Source organism: Wyeomyia smithii, chromosome 3, assembly GCF_029784165.1.
Source record: "Wyeomyia smithii strain HCP4-BCI-WySm-NY-G18 chromosome 3, ASM2978416v1, whole genome shotgun sequence".
NCBI classification, from domain to species: Eukaryota; Metazoa; Arthropoda; class Insecta; order Diptera; family Culicidae; genus Wyeomyia; species Wyeomyia smithii.
This window is the reverse complement of record NC_073696.1, coordinates 204,897,863-204,917,244: the sequence shown is the minus strand read 5'-3', so window position 1 is coordinate 204,917,244 and position 19,382 is coordinate 204,897,863. Positions and strand designations below refer to the sequence as shown.

Sequence of the window (19,382 nt, the reverse complement as noted above, 5' to 3'; positions counted from 1 at the left end):
AACACAATGAAAACAATACACTCCAAACTACTTCTACCAACATTTTCAAGACAAAATACCCAATGGGTAATATTCTACAGCGTCCAAATTTCACATGCGATTTGAATCATAGGCGTTTACGTTCATATAACGACGGTGGTTTACCAAAATCCACCCGTCCAATGTGAGACACAGCTATCGGTTTTGAGCTTGTAAATCACGGAATTGCTTCCGATATTCCTAGATCACAAAATTGAATAACCTTTAGTTCAACTTCTCTGCATCTTTGAAGCATCGTTGAATGTTCGTGCTGGAGTAGTCTTTGCCAGATGTCCTCAGACTTACATATTGTATTGAAGAAACTATCATGTTTAGTTCTTAGACGAGCAAATCAGAGCAAATTAGTGGAGAAATATTATTTAGATCCAGCGAAATACATATGGTGATCTGATCTGGAAAACTAAACAGATTACCAGTATCGAAAGCCGGTATTTCGGCACTGGAATGTCGCCCGGTAGTACCGGTATTATTCCCGGTATTCCAACCCTAGATATCCCTATTTTGGTTTGAATTCACAAATACTTGCAAGAATGTTTTCTGGCTTTTTCTTAATTGTGTTATTGTGTCCAAAATGAAAAAGCTAATAAGAAAGCTTATCTAGAGGTTATTCTTGATGAACTTTCCGATTTGAAATTATCACTAGGATCGTTTAACATTATTGGAATTTATTTCTAGAAAAGTTGAACAAAAAAGTGAAAAGCTCTAAAACTTGACCTTCAAGGAGAACAGTGTCCAACATTTTTCCATACTGGATTTTTCATCAGAGGCTTTTTTATAACTTGAAGTTTTGATAAAAATTTGAAAAAAAAACTTGTTTTAAGTTTCGATAGCATATGTTAATTTTAGAATATTTATATTATCAGCATATAAAAGGCTATTTTTTTAGTGCTATAACTTTGACTTTCAATAGCTCAAAAAAGTTTTTTGTTGTTTTGTTATAATTGAAACAACATATTAAATCATAAATCTAAAAAAAAAATACCATTATATCAAAATTTTCAGAAGCTGGGAAGGGAGAGTCAAATCAATTCATGAAAATCAACATTTCGGATAATCGAGTTGGACTTCTATTACTTTGTGAATGAAACACATTTTTCGCTATGTTGTTTGATATTTATTGATTTGATGTTTCAAGCATTGCTTAGATCACAATACAATTTTGGCATGGAACAAAAAAATTACTGCTTTTGCTTACGAACAATATCACAACTAAACTAAAATGAAATAATTATGCTAGGTCAGTTTTTACACTAACATAGAGACTAGAGCATTTGCAACGGAAGACATAACGCGGAGTATACAGCTTATGTTGTTTGAGTTCAATCACTTGAATTAAATCAGATGAGGTGGTGGACCGCAGCCTAAATTATCCGACGATCCAAGTGCAAGTGACGTTAGTATAGTACGGCGTCCTGGGTGAACACCCAAATTCTCCCAATTGATCCACGACAGACGTGCAGTTAGATCTGTGAATTGAAATAGAATGTTACTGTTTATTTTTCTTTTTTCCTCATCTGCCGTGCTACATACCACTCGTATTCCAGTGGGCGTGGTCTGCTTTGATCTCCCCGCGGAGGCATTTTTCCACGTACGTTAGAGGGTCGTAGTCGGCTTCCAGGACTTCCCGCAGCAGAGCGATGTACGCAATCGCCAACCGGAGTGTATCAATTTTGCTTAGACGTTTCTCGTACGGAAAGGTTGGTACGTGAACTCGAAGCTCGTCAAACGCTGAGTTTATGCTGCTAATGAAAATGGGAAAAAAGCAATTAAAAGTTTGTCCATGATGAAAATACGACTTAGACTTTTGAACTATTTGATACCTTTTTTTAACGATTAGCATTCACAGACTTTTTTAAAGTTAGAATTTATAAAGAATCATCATATTTCTGTTTTTTAATAACTATGACGGTACAGAAAATTGGCATATGTGTCAAATACGTTATTTAACAAACAGAGGAAAATTAGGATTTCTTTAGCGATAAAAATGTTAAGCAAAAGTGTTCCTTACCCGTTGGGAGCAGACCGCAGTACCCTCTTTCGTTCGCGTACGCTAGTTTGCTGTCGCTGGATTTTGTACGGTGCAGTGTTGTACGGATGTCCAATTGATGTTGAGAGAGCAGCACTTGCAGGTCCTGGTGTATCCAGACAATCTAAGGATAAATGAATAGTAATGAATAGAAAAAGAATAACTATTTGAGGGAAAATATAGCACATAGAAAGTATTCATGCAATGTGTGTTAAAGCAAGTGGGTTAGTTAAACAAATGTTTAATTTTTCGTTACGAGCTATTTTTTTGTCTCATGACGACATTTTTTTAAGTTGAGTAAAGTGGGCAATCTCTATGTTAGTGTAAAATGACAAAATGATATTGCGACATTTGCCGGGGATAATTACTGTTACCTGTAAATGTTTATGTTCAGGTAATTCCTCGTCATTTTACCTGAATCTGTGTGAAATCTGTAAGCTCAAGACTCGATGTCGGATTCTTATGGTTTTTCTAAAGCTCACTTATTGGCAAGTCATCGAGAAATTCCTTTTTATGTTTAGAAACTGAATTTCACAACAGCTTCGCCATTTTGATTTCTGTGTATTTTCGCACGGAGAGTTCACGCGGTACTCATTCTGTTTGGCGTTGCAAAGTTGACGTAGATGATACGTGATAAAACATAGTATGCTTGTGATTTTCACGTAGATGTTATGTTTGTCACATAAATCATGCAAAATGACAGAAAATGAAGTAGTACAGGAAATTTCACGTAACAATAATGTAAAAAATATTTGGAGTGTACTATGTCTACGGTTTGTGAGTTGGGTAGTCGACACGCTGAGTTAGTGACAAACCTTCACCGAACGCGTTTCACAGAAAAGCTCCGTTGTGCTGAACTAACTAATTTGATTTTTTTGTCTTTTTTCAAATTCTGTTGTCGTTCGTTTTTCGCATCCTGTGTCATTATTTTTCTCGGCAAGTTGGTTGAACAGCTTAGAGATTCATTTTCCTTTCCAAATTTATAATATTTCGCGTTAAAACCTTTTCTTGAGTTGAGAATATAATGAAGAAAACCGTCCTAAAATGTTTGAAACTTGTTTGATTATGGTTATGCTTATGGTTAACCCAAAGGCCGAAATGAAATATTTTCAGTATTTACACCAAAAGTGGTGAATGCTTTTGAAAACGTATTCAAATCGAGATCGGCGAGGAAGATACGTCTGGACATCCAGAGATTATCAGCGGAAGGAGCCGGGCCTATGCCAACACGTTAGTAGCAGCTAATCGTGTGACGCGTCAGATGCGGGAGAAATACCGGGAATCAAGAGCTGCCGAAAATAGGCTTAACCGATGTAAGAATCGTGAGCACTACGATCGCGTCCTCGCGGAGGCGGAGAACTGCTTCATCAGGCACGACTAGGGTGGTTTACCGGTAAAACAAAAACCGGTAAAACCGATATTTTTTTCAATACCGAAATACCGGTATTGGAGAAGCGAAAAAACCGGTATTTTCGGTATTTTTCTTTGAATAAAAAAAAACTTGTCACAGTATTTATAAATCATTGTAAGGCTAATAAATGCTACCCACTTAGGTAGGTGTTAAAAATCACATGACGATGTATATAATAAATACATCTAGACAAAAGCAACATTGAATATTGATATACCCTTACCTATTTATCAGTTTTTGTTATCTTTTTGCTTGTTTTGCATGGGTTCAGACGATGTGTTTATGCGTATCGATAATATGTCAAAAGCTTCATATCAATAAAGCAAAACATTTATTTTTTAAGTAGAACAGCTAGTCTCTTCACACACTCATACTCACAGAGGCAACTCGTGGGTTTTGAACCTACCAGTTTAACTACAAATTATGAAAATCAAACTAGTCAGTAATCACAATCATGTCGGCGAAAAAACGCAAGTCATTATTCATTTTGTGCTATTTGAAAGTAAAACTGAGGAAATAATAAATAAATATAAATTTTGATTAAGAATTTATTTTTTGTTGATACAAAGTGTTTACAGGATGAATTATTCAGCCAATATTTCATCCTAAAAATTACTGTTTCTTTGAAGCTTCGTCACCCATACCGCAGCGGGCTTTTATTAGTAACTAGCTGAATGTTCCCGGGTTTGCTCGTGTTAAAATTTCTGCTTTTTCTATAATTTTCTATATTTTTATATATTTTTGACCAACTTCTCATTTCAAATATTTATTTCTATTTCAGTTACAAACTTATTCATATGCCATCATATGCCACATTTTTCGTTTCTCCATCAGGAGCTAAAATTAGGAAAATAATTATGATAATAAATAATTTGGACGAACTGTTTAAAAAGCATCGAACAGAATAAATAAGTATCAACCTTCAATTCCGTCGGATTCGTAAAAAGTAAATTCTGGTCTGATCGTCATTTTTTTTATTTATTTTTTATTCTTCATTCATATACTCTTCTCAACAGATTCAAATATTGTTTCTCTTAGAATTTTAAAGTTATTCACTAATTTGAAACTAAGTTTTGCGATGTAAAAGAAAATTTTAATAAAATCTGCATGTTTTTATTATGCTTACATGAGTTTTGAAATTATGTTCTTCGTAATCATATCACTAGATTCATTCATTAAAGTTTTTCAACACTGTTATCTTTATCCAGTGTTGTATTTGGAACATATACCACAAGAGAACAAAACAATGGTCGCAGAGGTCCAAATCTTACAAAAAGAAAAAAAAACTGAACCGTAATAAAGCATAGGTACTCATAAATGCAAAAACAAGATTATGCAGCGACACGTCCATACATAGATGCAACCTGAGACGCTAAGCAAAAAATAAATTTCAAATCCAAACTTGAGTAGGTAACGTCTTCGGCAGTGGTTTATTTCGGCAGGTTTTTGCATAAGACTGCGGCAGAAAACCGGCCGAAGAAAACTACTACCGGAGACGTTCGACGCCCTATATCTTTAATTATTTTTCAATAGTACAGAGAGAATGACTCGCGTTTTTTCGCGGACAATCATCATTACTTCCCCAAACTATGATTTTAAGAATTTTGTAGTGGGAAAAGTAGGTTCAAAGCCCACGAGTCACCCCTGGTTTGTATTAACCCGAAAAAAATACCGGTTTTTTACCGGTTTTACCGGTTTTTATTTTTATGAATACCGAAATACCGGTTTTTCAAAAAGTCGGTAATACCGACCACCCTAGGCACGACACGAGGAGCGTCTATAGAACGATTAACGGAATCAGGAACCGAACCGTGCCAGTACCTGGGAGGATAGGGAGGGGAACCTGATTACCCATTAATCGCATGTGGCCAGGCGTTGGAAGCAACATTTTGAAGTGATGTTGAACGGTGAGAAAGTAGGAAAGTCGTCGAGGGGAACAGGATAGAAACTAGGGAGGACGGACAAGCCGTGGACCCACCAACATTGGATGAGGTGAAGAACGCTTGCAAAGAGCTGAAGAACCACAAAGCCGCTGGGAAAAACGGCTTACCTGCTGACGGACCATATATTTACCTTAAGACAGATCCTCGACAAGTTTCGAGAACACAACTTGCGGACACATCATCTGTTTATTGACTTTAAGGCGGCGTACGATACAGTGAAACGCAACGAACTGTGGTAAATTATGGTTTAACATAGTTTTCCAACAAAACGAATTAAACTGTTACGTGCGACGCTTGACAGTTTCAAATCATGTGTCAGGATAGCGGGTGAATTTTCGGACGCGTTTGTGACGTTAGATAGTCTGAAGCAAGGTGACGGCCTCTCGAACTTGCTGTTCAACATTGCTTCAGAAAGTGAAATACGAAGGGCAGATGTGCAGAGGAGCGGCACCATCATCACGAAGTCCCACATGCTTCTAGGCTTCGCAAACAACATTGATATAATTGATGTTAACCGTAGAGTAATTGAGAAGGCCTTTTAAAGCAAAGCCTTGGTGCTACATTCCGATTCGGAACTTGACCTTTGGTTTCTTTTATACACAGACTGCGCAGTCGACTGTTTAGTGTACAGGACAATTGCGGGGCTAGCGCTACGATCCTACTGACACTAACAGTCTCTCCCGAGCCGAGACTCGAACCTACGACGACTGGCTTGTTGGGCCAGCATCGTACCGCGAGACCATCTGAGAGATACAGTTGAGAAGGCCTTTACAGTTCAGGGAAGCTGCGAGAATTGGACTCACCATAAACAACGGTGGATCTCCACCGGTGGGGATACTTTCGAAGTGGTCGACGAATTTGTTTATCTTGGTACTCTCGTGGCATGTAACAACGGGGTGAGTCGCGAAATGAAGAGATGAATTACGGGAGCGAATAGCTAAGGTCCTGTAGCCTACAGATTCGTACAAAATTTGCACTCTACAGGACTCTGATCCTCCAGGTTGCACTCTACGGACATGAATCGTGGACTTGGAAGGATCATGATCGATGAGCGCTTCGAGCGTAGAATCCTGCGGTCAATACTCGGTGGCAAACTAGAAAATAGGGTGTGGCGTAAGCACATGAATCACGAGCTATACAAAGTATAAAAACACACTGATATTGTCAAGTTGATAAAATACGGCAGATTACAGTGGGCTGGACACATATCACGGATGGCGGATAATATTTAGCAGAGAACCGGATAGAGCCCGACGTCTTCGAGGCAAGCCTTGCACGCGCGGGTTGTGTGCTGTCGACGAGGATGCCAGAGCAGCGGATGTAAGTGGAGACTGGAGAGAAGCAGCCCAAGACCGAGTTTTATGGAGGCGTATTCAGCATAGGATCTCAACGATCTGTCGCCATAAAAATAGGTAGTAACTATGATTACCCCTGTTTCAAGAGTCTTCAAGAGTATCATGAAACATTTCTAATAGCAGAATCCATAGTATTGAAAAAAATCTCTCATCCGTAGATACGTAAGGTTTGTAAACCGGAAGGAATTATACATATTAGAGTTCTAGGTTACAATGCTTTCAGCATCTAAAGATTACAATAATTCGTAGGAATAAACTCCAGTACAGAAAACGATTCAAATTGCTTTGAAATTGACATCAAAGTAAATCTTGAATAGATACTATTTTCTCTCACATTTTTTAGGTGCTATCGTACAAAATTGAATATTAATAATCTATCCGTGAAATTGTTGATTTTACTCAAGGTTCCTGAGGTTCATGTCTATGCTTATTTAAAGTACATGAATTAATGAACAGCTGAATGAATTGAACCACATTTTCTACGAAATGCAAAGCCAACGCTATTTGTGGGTGTGGCCTAACAGTAGAATAATAAAAATGGTCAGAACACAGAACAATAATATTTTGCATAACGTCATAAAAAAAACTGTAGATATTGGTTTTGTTATGAACCTTGTTACGAAACCTAGACCTATTTAGACCTGAAAACGAAAAGAATTTTATCTGTGTTAATTAGAATCAATGTGTGAAAAAGATCCTTAATCTGTAAGCAATAAGAAAAAGTGTGGTGCTAAACAGCTACCTAAAGGAATAACTTCTCCGTTAATACCCAGATACGATGTTGGTCCCACAATTCTGCTGTATTTACAATCAAAATACAAAAATCTATTTTTTTACGAGATACCGTACTGCATCAAATTTCGAACACTTAAGCTATGATGTAACTTCTTGCACTAAAAATGCAACGTAAAATGAATTTTCTTGTCGATCTTAAAGGTTTAACATGTTGGTTACTTAATTTTCGTTGGAATTAAGTGCTATTTATATTGATTCAAATATGTTTTGTTTATGAAATTAACTAAAATTAAGAAGTTGGCTTTGATTCAAATTCCGAACACTTCAATGTAATCACTAAGAGATAAATAGAGCAAACCGTCTCAACACTGATTGTCACTTTTTTCCGCGCCTGCTGGTTGCCAGGAAGTGGTCCTACAGTAAAGAGCTATACATCACTGGGTGAAGGACATTTCGAGGAACGAAACGGTATATAGTAATCATACTTTTGATTACTCTATAATGTGATTTTTATTCTGAAGTGTTCGAAGTTTGCGCCTGTTCGGATTTTAGTTGAAACGGTACATAATCCTTGAATAAATCAAAAACGCATGCATTCAGAAAGTTAATCACTTTGACCTATATGATTTGGAATGGTTACTAGAATTAAGTATACCATTGCAATACAGTTATTCTTAAATAAACCTTCAAGAAAATTATCTCGGACAAATTTGGCTCATATTTCCCTTTTCTGGATTTTAATAAAATGATTTGATAAAACTTTTCACGAACAATGAAAGCAAATCCAACTCTTTTTTCATAAACAAAAAAAAATTCTTAAAGACCATTTAAAGTAAAAAAAAATAATTGTAACACAGAACTTGACCACTACTTATTTGTAGTACTAGGGAACAAAACAACTATCAAAAAACAAAATTCTGAAGGCCAATTTTTATAAGAAATACCTAATTTTAAAATTTTTTTATAGTCAAAAAAATGATCGAAAACTTACACAATTATTTTTATTTTTATTATTTGAGTTTTACGCCACGTCGTCTCTGATTTGAAAATACATCTGGTTTTACCAAATTTCCCTGATTCCTTCAAGTTTATGCGTTTATGCAGACCCTTGCCTAAACTTTTGTATGCCGCAATGGAATTTCTTACTGCTAAAACTGCTAATTGAATGGAAATTACCATTATGATGTAGATATTGATGCTGAATTTGCCGCAAACCGCTGGTGTTCAATCTCAGATTGGCGGCACTGGCATTGGTAGCCGTCGCTGCGCCCAGCTGATGGTTTGCATAAACACACGACGGTAAATCCGAGATGAGATCCTCGTCAAAGCTATGGAAATTCAAGCCACTATACGTGACACCGACGGTCGCCATCATTACAACGAGTGCATGCAGATAATTGATCAATTCAAAACAGATTATATTAATGGGGTACCAGTTTTTACACTTGAAAAGCACTTGTTGTTTTATCAACTCGATTTCACGAGAATTGGTTCTGATTTTGATTAGGTTATGCACATAGAGCACGAATATTACAACACAAAGTATCCTATATGCACCTAAGCGGGGGTGATGAGGATGAATCTGGTAACTGACTTCGGCATATTTTATCCATGTTAACTGGAAACAAAACTTTCTTCTTCGAATTACACTTTCACTTCCCAGAAACTATTCCGAAAGCCGGATGGTTGCTACCGAAAGCGTTCGCGAGGAATAATTACTCGCTCGGTCATGGCTTTTGCTTTTATACGTAGGACCCGAATTACCCTTTTCGACATCGTTAGTTACTGCGCAAGGACGAAATAAGTTAAAGCTCCGCCCTGCTAACCGAGAGTTAGGGTAAACATTATATGGTGATGAAGCGAGGTTTGGCGAGAACGGAAAACATAATGGCCGACCATCAACACAAGGGTTTGTACTATTTTGATGTTTTGATTTGTGAAGTTTACATTCAATACAATGATTTATTGTTTGAAGAATTTTTATTTTTTAAACTATAATATTTATTTAGACCCAACCGCGAAGCATAACGGGGCCGAATGTCTTTTGGGGCAAGCAAATCCAGTTTGAGTTGAGCCTGTATCCCAACTGCTTCTTCTCATACAGGCATAAAAACCCTCTCATCTTTTCTCTTAAAAAAAAACACAATTTAAAAATACATGTCATTCATCATTCACCTACGACTAACGATAACATTAAAGGTCTATATGACTAAATATTAATTCTTAATACTCTTCGTTGAGATGTGATGGTTCCTTATCTCTTGGAAATCAATATTTATATCTAAGTTCGGTGGATCATGTCTCTCAGAAAGAAGCGATGATTCATGTTTCTCTAAAAAGATTAATAAAAGAAAAAAGAAAAAAGAACAGAATTAGAGATCGTTTTGAGGGTGGTTGTGTTGGGAGAAATCAGGAGAAAAAGCAAGAAGATAATCAAATTTGATTCTTGATATCTCTTAAAAAGTCTTAAATAGGTATTACTAGTGCGGGGTTGCGGCTAGCAAGCGCATCCCGTACTTGCATTGTAAATGTCACTATCTGTTTCCGGAGAGAAGCTTGGACCTTGCTCTGTGGTACTTGGGGCATACGAAGACTATATGGTCAATATCTTCGTATCCTCCACATTCGCACAGATTACTATCGACTATGTATATTCGATAAAGGTGTACGTTTACAACAGTTATTGGACATTAGGCGCGAAATAACTCGAATGAAATCATGAGTTAAATCTAACCCTTTGAACCAAGCTTTTGTAGACACTTTGGGCATAAGAAAATTTTTGTAAAGAAGTTTTTGTTGAATATTTATTTTCAGTAACCGGGCTTTGACGCTGAAGTTTCAAAACATTTTCCGAGCTTTGAATTATTTTCCGAATTCATCAATGTTGTAGCTTCTTGTTTTTGATACGTTTAAAATCATTTAACTCAATAATTTACCATCATTTCGTAAAATTGTAATGATTAGGGTATGAATAACTCTAACTAATTATCTGCCTTTTTTCACGAAGGCGATAAACAAAGCACTGAGAATTATACAAGTATAATAATGTATTTTGCATGATGACTACATTTTAAATTTTAGTAACGCGGACGATGTAGGTATTTAATTTTACGAGTATGCGAAAAATGAACGAGAACAGAAGGTGTGACTTAGACTTAGAAAAAAGAATTCTCGACTACTTTGTGATAAGGTCGTATGTCTAAACGTCAACAAAACGAGTTAGAGTTATATTCCTTGTACTTCACAAGCACAAATAATCTCTCACTCGTTTTGTTTACGTTTAGACATACAAAGTACCAAAAAATGAAATTTACAACTAAAACAAATGAAAGCACATAGCGGTTTCTAGTACATAAAGTGAAAAATATATATAATTTCACACCGTTAATAATGCACAATACAGAATCGTTTTAAACCACGTAAATTTGTACGTTAAGTGATATAAACTTGAAGCTTTGAATATAAATATGCATGCAAATTAACAATATATTCATTTACATTGCATGTGAATATAATGCCTTACGGAATATTACATGGTGTCCAATGCTCCATTCATGTGCATTTAAAAAAATGTAAATTTTTTTATTGTGTACGACCTTATCACAAAGTAGTCGACAATTAACAAACAATTACAAATATCCAGCGGTAATTGCGGAGAGATTTGACATACAGTAGAGGTTGTCAAACTATTATCACAATGAATATTTCCATAGTATAGAAGTAGTTTTAGTTCAGTGGAAATATCCATTGAATTAGCAGTTGAATAACCTCCATTATATGTCAAATCTATCGACCATTACCGCTCGTGAAAAGCTGGATTGAACTAATTTCTCATCAGATCAGATCCTAGAAGTCTGCAATTGAAAACCATACAGTTAAAAACTATCAAACAAATCCGAGAAAGCGAAAATTTTTATTAAAAAAGAACACTAGAGCAGAACCGTCGACGCTAGCAGTATAATGTTATGAATAAGAATAAATGAAAACATATATATACACACAGCGATGCCAACCTTTATTCAAGAAAAACTGGTAGAATTCAAAATGAAAAACTGGAGAAAACTGGATATAAAATTTGAAGCCTTTGCAGAAATTTATTTGATTTTCAGTACAAAAATGTTGCGTAAATAACAATTACATACGTATATTGCACCGTATTATGTCATGTAAACAAAGAGGATGGAAGAGACAATGCATTGCAATTTTGATTTTTCTCTGATGAAGATTATAGTCACTAGGTATAAAGTCTGGCGTACTCGAAATTTTGAAGATGCGACTGGAATTCGATTTAAACCAGAAAAGTGAAGGGCATGAATGCACGAAATATTGAAAAGACCATACGTTTGAGGGAAAAGAATTCGAAAAAAGGTGACGAATAGAAAACTGGATAAAACTGAAACAATTTTTTAAAAACTGAAGATTTTCAACCTTTAGCTGTTTTGCTGGCGTGCCCGAAAAAAACTGGAGATATCCAGGAAAAACTGGAGCGTTGGCAACGCTGTATACACACTTAAAAAAATTCGCAAAATCAGGGCCATATTTGTGTCTAGATTTAGACAGCCGAGTGCTCGGCAACCATCTCGGCTAAATCTCTTCTATTTTGCCGAGAATCTCGGGAAACCAGTATTTGATAGATGTCATTTAATGCCCAGAATCTCGGTACGCATTTGACTGCGCTCTCAGTAAATCTAACCGAGAGGCGGCAAACTAGTCTAACGACCTTTCGGTTGTCTAGGCTGAATGTTTAGACACAGTAAAGCCCTATTTAGAGTTCCAAGCGAAGTGAAAATCTCATACAAAATGTTCATTTTTTCACGCTCGTGAAAAATGCAACCTGCAAAAATTTCACTTCGCTTGGAACTGTAAACAAATTCGATCCAGCGAAATCGAAGGTTGTAAATCTCATCTTTTCACTTGGATTTACTTTTTTCACGCATGCAAACGCTAGTGGAAAAACAGCAGCAAGCGAGAAGTTGCGTGCGTTTATATTCTGTCAGTTGCAGCCAATTTTCACTTAGCTCGGAGTGTAAACTCGTGAATTCCGCTTCACTTAAACTGTAAACTGCAGGTTGGTGAAATACCTGCCTGTTCCACAAACGGGTTTTCACGACAGATTTCGCAAGCGAAAATTTACGCTTTTTCACTTGTCAAGTTTTTCACTTCGCTTGAAACTGTAGACTTTGCTTAACGAGGCGATTTTTCAGCGGAATCCAATCGCAAAGAATAATTTCGCTGAGAATTCAAAAGATAAATTATGAGCTCGATGAGTTTTAGTGAGTAAAGAAAATTATTCATTGTGAGTATTGAATGTTTTCGTAATATTCAAAAATGTCACGTCCTCCTCTTGCAGTTTCTGTTGAACCGCGTCCACTTTACTTTGAGATGCTTTTTTCCGCTTAATGTTTGTTCACATCTGAAGCGTTTGCACGATTAAAAAGTACAATTTTTCAGGTTCCTGCTACTTCTCAAGAATCTTAACTACACGTTTTTCGGCTTCCGGCTGGTAAACATCTGTAGTTTGCACAAATTTTAGCAAAACTATTGTCTGCTTCCTGTGTGCTCGTACGTAACACGTTTGTTCACTCAAAATATTTTTCATGTTATAGTTGCCGGAAAGGTTATGTGAATATTTTCCACTGTCATTTTCATGTGATTGTACGTGATTGTCATTTGATTTTATCATGAACTGGTGAGATGATTCATCCTGTGAATCTTATTCAGTAGACATATGCATTTCATGTGAGTTTCACGTAGAATTTAACTACCGGGAAAGTGAAAAGCATTTGATTGTCTGATAGGTTCTACGTTTTATACAACGTATAATTTTTAAATTGTGGTTTCCCAAATTCTTGAGAGACTAGGAATGGTTCTCAGAACACATCGAAATATGTTGCTTGATAAGTCGCACGGGCATGCAAAATCGCCAATTCGTAAATGAATTAAACGACATACAAAATGGCAAAATGATATTGCGACATTCGCTGGCGATAATCACTGTTAGCTGCACCTGTTTATGTTCAGGAAATTCCTCGCAATTTGAACTGAATCTGAGTGATATCTCGATGGCGGATCCTTATATTTTTTTCTAAAGCTCACTTATTGGGAAGTCATCGAGGAATTCCTTTCATGTTCAAAGACAACATCAGACAACAGCTTCGCCATTTTGGTTTCTGTGTATTTTCACACGGAGAGTTCACGCGATACTTTATTCTATTTGACGTTGCCAAGTTGACGTAGATGCTACATGATAAAACATAGTATGCATGTGATTTTCACGTAGATGTTATGTTTGTCACATAAATCATGCAAAATGACAGAAAATGAATAAGTACAGGAAATTTCACGTAACAATAACGTGAAAAACATTTTGAGTGTAGAATTTTGTACAAAGAAAAATGGCGCCAACTCGTTCATGAGAATGACAGCTGTGTTGCCGAAACTCGGCAACAAGCAAAATTCGTGCCGAGATGTCAGTAATGGTTTGGCTGATCTCGGCATCAACAGTGTTTAACGATAATTTTGGCTAAAAACTCAGACGAGATTCGTCAATGATTTTTCGTAGATAACTTTAGAAAATTATTGAGCTGAAGAAATAAACGTTTTTTTTTATCTAAAATGTATTTCACTCATTCCATTTATCAAAGAATTGATAAAAGGTAAATAGGTTGTTTCTAAATTCAATTCAACAGCAATGTTGAGACTTCCGCGTTAAAAGCCACATCTATCACTGTGCAATCAAACTTTCCCAGCTGGTTTCGAGGTTCGATGCTGGCCTAACAAGCCAGTCGTCGTAGGTTCGAGTCTCGGCTCGGGAGAGACTGTTAGTGTCAGTAAGATCGTAGCGCTAGCCCCGCAATTGTCCTGTACACTTAACAGTTGGCTGCGAAGTCTGTGTATAATAAACAGAAGGTCGAGTTCCGATACGGAATGTAGCACCAAGGCTTTGCTTTGCTTATCACTGTGCAATAGTACACCACAGGCAAACAAACGTGCCTCTTCGAACGAAAATCTTCGTCCCTATTCGAAACGTTACACTCATGCGCCATCATGTGACCTTATTGCCTACTAATTTATTTTCGTAAAACGGTTTTTGTCTTCACTAATAGGTGTGTACGATTGCTTAAATCAACACATGCGGCATTACTGATGATTTTTGTCTTTGATAATGAATGTGCACGCTTGCTTATAGCGACACTAGCGGTCTGTCTGTAAGTACATCTTAAAAATCACAATTAAATGATGAGTTCGTAACGCGACGGTAACCTGGAAAATTAAATGAAGAAAAATATATTTTTTCTCTTAATTCTAATTGCAAAGTTTTGAGAGAAAAAGTTTTAGCAAAAGTTTGTACTCATATTGAGTAATTTAATTTATTCAATCTGAATATTATATACTCCTCGATGTCCTAAACCGTAACAAAAACTCGTCATGCAGAATCATACAGCGTGCCCGTTTTGATGCGTCATTTACCATAACGGTGAGTTTTTTGTCGGCTCTCTGTATAAGGGCTCACTATTTCTGCGCAATTTTATAACATTTCGTTGGTTAGCTTTAGTACAGACTCCAACCCTCGCACCCAATAACGGTTTACACATAACGCACTTAACGCACCATCAGTCGGTGCTACCAACCTTACCTCGCCAACAAGCATAACTGATAACCGTAGCTACGCATACACATCAGCAAGCAGCATATTTTCGTGAATGGCGTCTCTCTGATGCTTGGCTAGAAACTCGGTGCCTGTCGTTTTGCTAAAAATAAGAAGGTATTTTTGATAGAAAACCACATCAAATAAGTAAAAAGAGACTGTTGAATCAACCGTGCAGTGATTGAGTAAGTGGTTAGTGTTTTTAACGTAAGCAAGAGTATGTTTTGCTATCCAAATTCCTAAACTCGGTAATTGTTTTGGAAGAGACGCGCGTTTTTGCCTGCGATTGTGTGTCTCACTATAGGTGGGAAAAAAATTGAAACTGCCTTAGCGAGACGAGAGAAAAATCTCACCCAGCAGCGTGTGTACCACTACCATTTACTTGCCTGTCGACTGACTACGCGTAAAAAGTGCAAACTAGCTAGACAAGCGCCCGCCGTTTCGTGGTTTTGGCTTATTTCTATTTTTGGGTACCCGTTCCTGATTTTATTATTTTTTTTTTTTTTGTGTGTGCGTAACCAACAGATCCGGAATGGAAAGTCGTCGCGCAACAAGAGGCGGAGGACCTGTTACGTCCTCCGCATCGTCGGGCGCCGTCGTCCCTGGTCCAGCGGAGACGGCTAAAAGAGGACGAAAATCGACAGCTCGCAATAGAACTCCGTCACCACCGCTGACTAGAAAACCATCCCCCGGCCGTAGAGCTTCTCCTGGTCGACAGAAAAAATCGCCCGCTAGGAAGCCATCTCCAGCGCGAAAAGTATCACCGAAACGGAAAGCTTCTCCAGCCCGAAAAGCATCACCTGCACGCAAAGCTTCACCGGCTAGAAAATCCTCCCCCGGACGAAAACCCAATCGAGTGGTTACTGCTGTTAAGGAGGCACCAACTAAGCTTTCTCCCGATTCAAAAAATGAACCTCGAAGATCCACCAGAATACGGATTTCTGAACAACGAGACAAGAGTCCGGTTATTCGAAAATCCCTTCGCGATAAAAACCTTTCCGCTATATTGGATGAGGCAGAAGAACTGTCGAAGAAAGGTTCACCAGCTAAAAGTTTAACCCCTAATACAAGCCAACGGTCGATTGTGACGACGACGGAACGAAGCAGACCTTCCGCATCTCGCTCCGTCAGTGTCGCCAATGAATCACAAGAATTCTCTGATCACGAAGACATCGAGTTCCAAAGCTTTCACAAGGACGACAACGGAGTCTCAAGGAACAAAAATTACGCTAGAAGAAGTGCTACTAAACAACTGCAAGATCTTCGTGAGTACGGAGGAAATTGGGGTGCTGCTGCCGTGCTACTTCTGGTGCCCGCTTTTATTTTCGTCACGAACCATTTCTGTTCGGGAGCAGCTCACCGAGATTGTCGTTTCAAGATTCCGGAGAATCTAGACGAATTTAAAACATTGACAACTTTCTTCAACCGCGAGATCGGCGTAATTTTCCTGTTGTTCACATGGGGAATCGCTTTACTTACTGCGCTTCCCGTCGGAAAAGCGGTGAAGATTGTGGATGAAATTCGCGGTCAACAAAGTTACACATTCACTGGACTATCCTGTGCTGTTTTCACTGGTTTGGTAATTTTCGTCGCTGAGTACTGCTACAAGTACCCATTGATCTCAACTATCAGCAAGGGCTACAATCAACTATTGGTCATCAGTTTGGCGTACGCGCTCATAACAGCTGGTCTGGCCTTCTTCAAGTCTCGCTACGTTCCGCAGAATAACTGGAATCCCTATGCGAAGACAGATCGTCCTCTTGCTGATTACTTCATTGGACGGGAAATTAATCCTCTTGCATTCAACACCGTCAACCTTAAACTTGTTCATTATCATATATCTGTCGTGCTTGCACTTGTCTTCAATGCCATCATTTTGTACCGCAATCTTCATTTCCCGTTGTTGCCAGACACAGAACCAGAACTATCCTTGTTGGATAAAGCGATCTACAGCGTAAAAAACCTCGAACTGGAAGCGACACCAGTTCTTGCATCATCGCTTACCATTCTCTATCTGCTGGACATGCTTACCTACGAACATCATCTAACGTTTTCCTTCGATCTGCAGAGCGAAGGTTTTGGTGCACTGCTGCTTATGCGTTATGCCATTTTCCCCTTTACTCTAACTCTGCTACCTAAGTACGTTTCCGCCCACAAGCTCACCGAGGTTCCCCTATGGGCCTTCGGAGTCGTAACTCTGTTGGCACTTGCTGGGTTAGTTATCAAGAGATCCAGCAACCGGCTCAAACATCAGTACCGATTGAACCCGCTTGGAGAGAAGTTTATCGGTAAGTACTGTTCGTTCTTCATGCTATCTATGATAGCGCTTTATCACCGTAGTGGTAGGATGAGCAAGTAGAAAACAGCAAACATAAATCTGATAATAGCGATGCACACTTGTTGGTGTGAATGGATCGCGTGGTGTAAGAATATGTACCTATTATAAAGCACTGCAACTTGTTTGCATAGGAATGTGAACGACCTTCGTTGAAGGAGTAGAGATAAATTATTCATTTAATAAATAGGGGTGCAAGCGTTCTTCGTATGAACTGCTGTTCTCTCTTGTCCGATGAGCAGCAACTTGATAATGCATGTTTTCTATTTCTCTTTATCTACGAACTTCAATTTACTTTTGAATCGAATTGGTGTTTGCTCAAATTTTATTATTACAGAAAAATGTTTTGATAATGAAATATTGAAACCCGACATATTTTTTTTGCATTTGTCCTCTTTATTACAGATCTTGAAACTCTGCCCACCTTCCAGGGTCGCCGCTTGCTGGTGGCAAAATGGTGGTCCCGGGTCCGTCAGCCCAACTACGTTGGAGATATTCTTCAGAATGTTGCCCTGTTGCCTCTGCTGTACTGGCGCTTTGCCTGGCCTCCGCTTTTGGCTGTTCTGTTCACCGTAGCTCTGCTGGTCCAGCGCGCCCAACGGGTTAACGATCGTAACACTAAAAAGTACAATTCCGCCTGGCAACGCTACTGCTCCAAGGTGCCGTACATTCTGGTGCCCAAAGTATTTTAAGAGAAGAACCGGTTCGATATTAATCGAGGCGCGATACAAACAATTGAGCGAGTTTGTAAAAAGTGTTCTTTTTTTATTTCATACAGTTTTCTGTTTGCTATTAGACTCATAAGTGACATTATGTATGTTAGATAGCACCAGCTTAGGTTATACTGATGCTAACCGGCACCCATACACAGTTTATACACATAAGAGAGAGTGTGACTTTAATAATTCGAATAGTGTACCAATAGATGAGGCAGAAGTAGGATTAAGATAGTAAAATCAAACTCTTCATCTGTTTCACGGAGAAACATTTTGTCGAAACAAAGTTTTATTTTGAAGCATTTGGCGTAAAGTCTAGTTATGTAGAATCAATGCTAGGTTTTCGTTAGCAAATTTTTTTTTCGATAGTTTATAGCATGACATATTAGGATGACAATTTTCCTAATAAAAAATAATTGTAAATTTTTTGAATTTTGCATGCATTGTGAGGGCAATTTTACAATACGACTGTACAAATTGGACTTAAGAAAAGGTAAACTCAACTCTCGTTTAAATAAGAAAAATTTAGAAGCTACAAGAAATTTTACAAAAGACGACATTTCTAACGGTTTTTTAAATATAAGTTTTAATGAGTTTTCACTGTACTAGTTTTATTTTGCAATAAGTCTTCTCGAAGAGACAGGATCAATACACGTGGCATGCGATCGAACTCACACTAACACTAACAAGTCACTAGGGCTCTTTCATTCACATTAGAAGCAGTGAGTAGCAGTAAGCCATTAGACGAGACGAGATTCTCCGATTACGCTTGTGTTTTGAACCGTTTTTACTGTATAGAATTTCCGTCAACAAAATCTCCAAACTTTTGCGAATTATTTTACGAAGTACTTCTTAAATTAGACTAAAAAACTGGTGTCCTATAATTTCCCATGCTACAAAACCATGCAATAGAAAATGTAATAAGATCACCCTTTATAAGAATAAAGATTTACAAACACAAGATGTATCATTTCTTATCCTAGTAACGATATCATATTCGAATGTAAAAGACTCCAAAAGCTCAGAATATGTTTATCACAGAACACTACAGGTGAATCACTATAAAATAAAATTTATGAATCATAATAAATATAATAAATCACTATAAATCAGTTCTCGTTATAGTCTAAAATTTATTGGATACAATTGATAAACTTATTTACAACGTTACGGG

The 19,382-nt window shown here is 37.6% G+C and overlaps 2 protein-coding genes across 5 annotated transcripts; one reads left to right on the top strand and one right to left on the bottom strand.

Annotated features, from left to right (window-relative positions):
• Positions 1–1,136: 1,136 nt before the first annotated feature.
• LOC129731896 (basic helix-loop-helix transcription factor amos) lies at positions 1,137–9,209 on the bottom strand. Of its 2 annotated transcripts, none has more exons than XM_055692261.1 (5): positions 9,067–9,209; positions 8,686–8,855; positions 2,048–2,189; positions 1,570–1,781; positions 1,137–1,505 (listed from the first exon to the last, which is right to left on the bottom strand). In XM_055692261.1, exons 1-5 carry the CDS (start codon positions 9,120–9,122, stop codon positions 1,372–1,374), a joined length of 714 nt encoding a protein of 237 aa, XP_055548236.1. In that variant the 5' UTR covers positions 9,123–9,209; the 3' UTR covers positions 1,137–1,371. The 2 variants fall into 2 exon arrangements, with proteins under 2 accessions (XP_055548236.1, XP_055548238.1); XM_055692263.1 differs by having other exon boundaries at positions 1,570–1,778.
• A 5,960-nt stretch (positions 9,210–15,169) lies between these two features.
• LOC129731246 (lamin-B receptor) lies at positions 15,170–19,169 on the top strand. Of its 3 annotated transcripts, none has more exons than XM_055691089.1 (3): positions 15,170–15,274; positions 15,683–17,445; positions 17,898–19,169. In XM_055691089.1, exons 2-3 carry the CDS (start codon positions 15,690–15,692, stop codon positions 18,182–18,184), a joined length of 2,043 nt encoding a protein of 680 aa, XP_055547064.1. In that variant the 5' UTR covers positions 15,170–15,274; positions 15,683–15,689; the 3' UTR covers positions 18,185–19,169. The 3 variants fall into 3 exon arrangements, with proteins under 3 accessions (XP_055547064.1, XP_055547061.1, XP_055547062.1); XM_055691086.1 differs by having other exon boundaries at positions 15,196–15,342; XM_055691087.1 differs by having other exon boundaries at positions 15,197–15,349.
• The last annotated feature ends 213 nt before the right edge of the window (positions 19,170–19,382 follow it).

Excerpts from the sequence above, each read along its gene's own strand:
- LOC129731896 (XM_055692261.1), bottom strand. The coding sequence starts at position 9,122 with ATGGATAAAATATGCCGAAGTCAGTTACCAGATTCATCCTCATCACCC. Across the intron at positions 8,856-9,066 it reads TCCTCATCACCCCCGCTTAG|TGGCTTGAATTTCCATAGCT; the intron begins GTGCATATAGGA and ends TGTCACGTATAG. Across the intron at positions 2,190-8,685 it reads TCAATATCTACATCATAATG|ATTGTCTGGATACACCAGGA; the intron begins GTAATTTCCATT and ends ATTTATCCTTAG.
- LOC129731246 (XM_055691089.1), top strand. The coding sequence starts at position 15,690 with ATGGAAAGTCGTCGCGCAACAAGAGGCGGAGGACCTGTTACGTCCTCC. Across the intron at positions 17,446-17,897 it reads GCTTGGAGAGAAGTTTATCG|ATCTTGAAACTCTGCCCACC; the intron begins GTAAGTACTGTT and ends TCTTTATTACAG.